Raw genomic sequence first — 7,490 nt, 5'->3', positions numbered from 1 at the left:
TTTTGTAGATAGGGAGTTTAGACGATTTTTGTCAGAGGGATATTTGGTTCGTTGCCATTGAGTTCTTGCACGGCGTTTTTCGCTAATTACATGACGTATATGAGCAGGAATGTTTATGGAAAAGGGAGGGGAGGGTTGTGATATTGGGGTAGAGTTCCACGCAGCACTTTGTATCGATTGATTTAATTTGGTAATAGCGTCCTCAATGTTTTCCGGAGATTTAAGTTTTATATTTAGATTAGTATCGTTAGAGAGTTGTGACCGAAATGAATCCCAGTCAGTGTTTTTGTTTGTTAGTGAGGGTTTGATCGATTGAATTGGTGGTGAGGCGTTTAAGGTGAGGAGAACGGCAGAATGATCAGAGAGAAGGAAGTTAAAATTTTCGATGTGTTGATAGAGACCATTAGGTACATTGGAGATGAAAATGTCGAGGATGTCAGGACGTTTAGATGGGGATGTGGGCCAGTAAGTTGGGTCGGGGGGGAGAGTGAACTTTGTATCGTTTGTGGGAGATGATTTTTAGAAGAGTGTTGCCCCGAGGGTTGCTGGCACGGCAGCCCCAGTGAGGATGTTTTGCGTTGATGTCGCCACCAACTAAGAAGTTATGTCCTAGGTACTTAAAAAATGTTTTGAATTGGTCAGGTGTTATGTTGTGTCTTGGGGGACAGTAAGCAGCGGCTATTGAGAGGGGGATGTGATTTATTGTCATAGAAATTGCACAGGCTTGTAAATAGTCTTTATTGTAAATGGGGAGACGATTGAATTGAATTGATGAGCGAATTAGGATCGCAGAGCCTGCATGCGCTGTGCCATCAGGGTGGTTAGAAGTAATAACTTGATAACTTGTTTACATTAAAATTACAAATATTTATTAATTCTTATTTTTGTGTTCAATTTAAAAAAAATTTATCAGATTTTGAAAGAAATTAAATTTTTTTTTTTCGTATAGGCAATTTCTTTACAGAAGCGCTAGTATTTTAGATTGCCTTTCCTATATCGTTATTTATAGGAATGACTAGTTGTGGTAGAAGGGGATATACGCAATTTTACGTGATGGTTGAAAGCGCTATGCCGAGCGCTTATCGATATTTTTAAAAACGGAATTCCAATATTCTTATGATGCATATCGGATTATTTTTGTTATCAATGTACTTATTATAAGTTTTAACTATACTATATTATACTATACTATACTAATAATAAATATATTATTTTGTCGTCAACCGTCAACGTGTCACACAAGTCATCATAGTTAATTTGGTGTTGAATAAAATTTTTTAATGTAAGTATATTAAATTCCTATTGCATAATTTTATAGAATTGGTATAGATAATTATTATTTAAATAAATAAAATTATTATAATTAAGAGGAATCAAATTATATTCGCCTTGTTTGTTTTTATAGACAATGAATACTTATTCAAACAATTGCTTAATCGAGCATCTTTTGGAAAATGAATTTCATTTAAAAAATTTTGATGAAAAATTAACAATTGTAAAAAATGGTCGACCATGTCCAGAAATTCCAAAATTGACATCTAATCACAAAGAAAAAAACAAAGTTTACATTCGTCATTTTAATATTTCTAATTATTTAAATACTCCATGGTTGACTGGTAGTGCAAAATTAAATAAACTTTTCTGTTCGCCTTGTGTTTTATTTACCAGGGAAAAAAATGTTTGGTCTTATAGTGGTTTTGTTAATTTAAATAATTTAACAAATGGTATTCAAAAACATGAACGATCTCAAACACATATTTCTTCTGTTTTAAAATTAAAAATGTTTGGAAAATCTAGAATTGATTTGCAGCTTGATGAACAAAGACGTTCAGATGTAATACGCCATAATGAATTGGTAAAAAAAAATAGAGACGTTTTAAAACGTTTTATTGATTGTGTTTGTTTTTTGGCGATCTACGAATTACCATTTCGTGGTTACAATGAAAGAGTTAATTCTTTCAATCAGGGAAATTTCCTCGGTTGTTTAAATTTATTATCATCTTATGATTCTATTTTAAACGTGCATTTAGAAACATCAAAAATATTCCGTGGTACATCCAATAGAATTCAAAATGATCTTATTTGCTCAGTTAGCAACATCATATCAACGTCCATTGAATCAGAAATAAAAAATACTAGTTTTGTTGCAATATTATTAGATGAAACTTCAGACATAGCAAATCTGTCTCAATTATCAACAACTTTAAGGTATGTTCATCATGAAACCGGGGAAGCACATGAACGTTTTATCTCATTTGTCGATGTTAGTGCTGATAGATCAGCAGATGGTTTATTGAAACACGTAATTGATATAGTTAATAGGTATGAATTAAAACATAAATTAGTAGCTCAAACTTATGACGGAGCGGCCGTTATGAGTGGTCATGTTGGAGGACTACAAGTTAAAGTAAAGGAGCTCTACCCAAAAGCATTATTTGTCCATTGTTTTAGCCATTCATTAAATCTTGTACTTTCACAATCAGCATCAAATATAAAAGACTGTAAGATTTTTTTTCAAACACTAACTGGTTTGGGATCATTTTTTACTAAATCTTCTAAACGTACACATGCTTTATCTAATTTTACAAGAAAAAAAATGCCAAAAAATGCGCCGACTAGATGGAATTTTTCTTCTCGCTTAGTAAATACAGTTCACGAATACAATTCATATTTCATAGAGTTTTTTCAACACGTATTAGATAATTCTAATGATTGGGATAATGAAGCGATAGTATTATCTCAAGGGTTCATCAATTTTTTAGATAGTCGACAAACATACTTTTTGCTAATAGTATTTAGTAAAATATTTAGTTTGACTGATATTTTATATGAAGTATTACAAACTAAACGTTTAGATATTTTATACTGTGTGAAAAAAATTGAAGAAACTAAATGTCAACTGCAAAATTATAGGTTAAATCTATTTGAAAAATTATGGGAAACAGTTTTATCAGATAAAGGCGATTTTGAACTACAGCGTAAAATTCGTGACCCGAAAACATTTTACAAAGTACTTTTTAATGAAATATTTGATAACATATTGACAAATTTGCAAGCGCGATTTGGTTCTTTAAATAAATTTGAATTTTTATCATTAATTGACCCAAGTAAATATTCAAACTACACGAACGAATTTCCAAATTCTGCTCTAGAAAACTTGCAAGAATCAAATTTTGGAGAAATATTTGATTTTATTAGATTACGAAATGAATTAATTGTATTATACAAATCTGAAGAATTTTTAAATACTAATCCATATGATTTAGTCAAAAAAATTAAGATGAATGATTTAATATCGGCGTTCCAAGAAGTATTTAAACTCAGTCAACTAATTTTAACTATTCCCAGTACAACAGCTTCAGTTGAACGTTCTTTTTCGGCATTAAAACGTATCAAATCGTATCAAAGATCTACACAAGGGCAAGAAAGACTAAGTTCATTATCATTAATTTCAATCGAAAAGGAACTCCTGCACAAAGAAAAAAATCATCCAGAATTTTATGATAAAGTTATTAACGAATTTATAAAACAAGAAAGACGAATAGATTTTGTTTATAAATAAATTTTAGATTATAATTTTTATTTTTTATTAATAAAATACCTTTTTTTGTTTTAACTTGAAATTTTATTTTAGCGCTTACCCAGCATAAAATATCACTGCACGCCACTGATAAGTACCTAACCCTACAATCAAGTTATCATTAGGTGCCCATACACGAGCGGATTTTACAACGGATTTGGTCTCTGACGGATTAAATCCTCTAAAAAGTCCTATCGTGTGTGGTGTTCTAAGGATTCAATCCGGCAGATTTAAAATCCGACGGATTTAGTCCAACGGTTCAAGTCTCTCGCTTTGCCACAGACTAAAAGACCAGGTCCAGCGGACCACGGACCTTGATAAGAAATTTTTGTTTTATTGATAGTAATAATTTTATTATCATTTATTATTATCATACAATATCATCTGTTTCTCTTATCAATGGTTCGTTAATGATTTGTATTTTGATTTTTGATATATTTTAATCATTTTTAAATCTTGGTTTTTTTTTGGTGTACCTCGCTAATTTTTTTTTAGTAATATTTAAATACATTTTGCACAAATCATGGAGTGGAGTAAATCTATAACAACAGATTTCATCGAGTTGTACCATTCCAAACCATGTTTATGGAAAATAAGCTCTATTGAGTATAAGAACAAAAATGTAAAGTCTGTTGCTTATAATGAACTTATGGAATTTCTCAAATCTAAAGGATTGGCTAGTGCTAATGTAAAAGAAGTTAAATCTAAAATTCAAAACATCAGAAGAATGGTTAGAAAGGAAAGAGCAAAAGTAGAAGCATCAAGGAGAAGTGGAAAAGGTACAGATGACCTGTATACTCCAACATTGTGGTAAGTGTTAATTTTTTACATAGGTTCCCAATTTTATGTAATATGTATGTGTACTATATTTGTGTATTAATTTATTCTTGAAGGTATTATGATCTCTTATATTTTGCAAATGATATGGACCCACTTCCATCAATTGATAACCTAGGAGGTACTAGCGATTATAGTCATGAAATAGATGAAGAAAATGACTGTAACAATTTAGATTTGACTGAAAATAATTCACAATGTTGTGAACAAGATGTTGACAGTGATGTATCCAATACAAATGATGGTCAAAATAATGTAAGTTTTTTCAACAAATTAAAAATGAAAACTAGGTTTAATTGTTTGACAGTGACTATTAAATTTAACAATATGCAAGTGTTTATAATAGTTTAAGTAGATAACATGATACTCTCAATGACAGTGTTATATAGTACCTATATTCTTAATCTAAATAATAAGTAATAAGTAATAAAAATGATAATAATTAGGTACAATACCTATTAATTAATTAGTAAAAATATTAAAAATATCCTTAGTTATTTAAAATAATTATGATTTTCCTTTTTTAATCATGTCATCCTGCCAAACTACTTTTCCAACTCCATTAAAATACTCTAAATACTTGTTTCGGTTTATTTTGGCTGCTGCTGAACTATTTCTTACATTAATACAGTTTTGTAATGGAAACAATCGTCCACTTACATCAATATCTTCTATGTCTTGTGTCTCACTGTTTTCAGATGTAGGTTTTACATAAGAAGAATTGTGCTTTATAAGAAAATTATGAAGTGTGCAAATTGCTAAAACAATATACTTTGTGTCATTCGGATTGACATTAATAGATGTCTGCAAAATGCGAAATCTACTTGCTATTAGACCAAAAGCATTTTCCACTACATTTCTAGCCCTCGATAGTCGGTAATTGTAAATCCTTCTTTCATAGTTTAAGAATTTTTGTGGAAATGGTTTTAAAACATGTTCTTCTAGAGAAAATGCTTCACCTCCAATGAATACAAAATTAAGATCTTCTTCACAATCTGTAGGTTTTGGCAAATTAAGAGTTTCATTCTGTAGTCTTCTGTAAAATGTTGTTGCTTATATAACGCCACCATCAGATATCCTACCTTGTTTTCCAACATCGACATATATGAACTCATAATTATGATTTACAATAGCCATTAGAACAATACTATAAAAGTTTTTATAATTATAATATAGTGCACCAGAACGTGCAGGTTGACAAATGCGAATATGTTTGCCATCAATACAACCTCCACAGTTGATCATTTGCCATCGATCCTTAAACCCATTAGCTACTTCTTTCCAATCTTTAGATGTTTGAGGCACCTATAAAAATATAAAATTAATACATTTTTCTTACTTACTGTGTTAACTATTATTTACAGTTGCTAAAAAAAATTATTATTATTTTACTAATATTAAAATTTGTATTTCAGGTTTTTCAAATACCGTCATCACCTATTCAGTGTAAAAAAACTAAAAAACAGAAGATGGATGATAGCGTTTCTAGTTTTATGAAAAAGTGTTCTGAAGCTCTTGAAAACGATAACAAGCCTGATGAATTAATTTGGTTAATATTATAAAATCCGTTATAAAATCCGCTCGTGTATGGGCACCTATTGAGTTACCTACAAAACTAAAAAAATGCGAAACTTTCCCCACAAGAACATACTTGTTTTATGAATTGGACTAAATCTGCTAGAGCAATGGAGGCAGATACCGTACCTGAAGGCTTTAAAAAAAGCATTGAATTACACGGACTGAAATTTAACAAATTAATTGGTAATAATTAGTATTATTATTACTTTAATAATATATATTACATACATTAAAGTCCGATATAGATATGAAAACTTTTTATATATATAATAAATGTAACAATGTAACCAGCGGCATTGAATGCATTTGTTTTCTTATATTTAAATAAGCCTATAATAATTTAAAATAATTCCTAATTAATGTGTATACTTTTGTTAAATATTATAATTTGGATATGATAATTGATAGTACTATTTTAATTTTATGGATTAATTTTGTAAATTTTAATTACTACTATCTATTATCTATTAAAATAATAATTCCTAACTTACATATATATTATTATTGATAAAATTATTAAAAAATAATAATAATAAGTAGTAGGTACTATCACACCCAAATATTATAATATTTTTTCCATTTAATTTTATTTTTCGACCTTTAACCGAAAAAGGTTGTTTATTCTAAGATTTCCCATACCTTTATTGTAATAGCCCGAACTACAATAATTAATAATTATTATTCAAAGTTATCCTAAATTCAATATTTTTACCTGTTTAATCTACAGGTTTAACCACTATTCGCATCAAAACGTAATATATATATATATTCAAAAAAGTCGGTAATTTGCCACAGTTTTTTTGGTATGGAGACCATCATAATATGCTCTAAGTTGTTCAACGTATCAAAGTAATTTGTGCCTATGTTATGCTCTTCAATAGCTCTATTTTGAGATTCAGTGCAGTCATTTATTTCGTTACGGGATTTCACTAACTTGTTCAATGTTGACTGCGGAATGCCCAATTGTTGTGCTGCTAATCTCTGATTCGTCTTTTCGGGAAACTTATTACAATTGGCTAGGATATATTTTTTTTTCATTTATTGAAAGCGCACTTCTACTAGCCATAATACACTATATAAACAATACACTACACGCAAAACATACTGTACACTGAACATCGCGACGGACGAAAACGTACTGCGTATAAGTCTATACGTACGAGTATACTGTCATCCGTGTACATCGGTATTTACGGGAACACATACGGTTTCAAACATTTACGATATTACGATATGAAGTACACTCATTACGTGGGTCAAATTGTCACGGAAAAAACACGAGCGCAAACATACAACGCAATTAATGATAATTGTTATGCAATATATTAATAATAATAATAATAATAATAAAATATAACAAAAGAACCATAAAATTAATTTTAGATTTATAATAGTTGTAGCGGCCTAACAAATAAAATTGCGACAAAATTATTATTGTTCATCCGGCTCGAAGGACCAAAATGTACGTGCGAGTGCGGAAAACAATATGCCGCTT

At 29.8% G+C, this 7,490-nt stretch overlaps 1 protein-coding gene across 1 annotated transcript; it reads left to right on the top strand.

Annotated features, from left to right (window-relative positions):
* Positions 1 to 424: 424 nt before the first annotated feature.
* LOC112680259 (zinc finger MYM-type protein 1-like) lies at positions 425 to 3,562 on the top strand. Its single transcript, XM_025550296.1, has 4 exons — positions 425 to 465; positions 1,669 to 1,855; positions 1,967 to 3,107; positions 3,267 to 3,562. The coding sequence occupies exons 1-4, from the start codon at positions 425 to 427 to the stop codon at positions 3,560 to 3,562; spliced, it is 1,665 nt and encodes a 554-aa protein (XP_025406081.1).
* Positions 3,563 to 7,490: the final 3,928 nt, after the last annotated feature.

The sequence above is a fragment of the Sipha flava genome, unplaced genomic scaffold, assembly GCF_003268045.1.
Source record: "Sipha flava isolate LNK unplaced genomic scaffold, YSA_version1 17608_pilon_pilon, whole genome shotgun sequence".
Classification (NCBI taxonomy): domain Eukaryota; kingdom Metazoa; phylum Arthropoda; class Insecta; order Hemiptera; family Aphididae; genus Sipha; species Sipha flava.
This window is presented reverse-complemented; position numbering and strand designations above follow the sequence as displayed.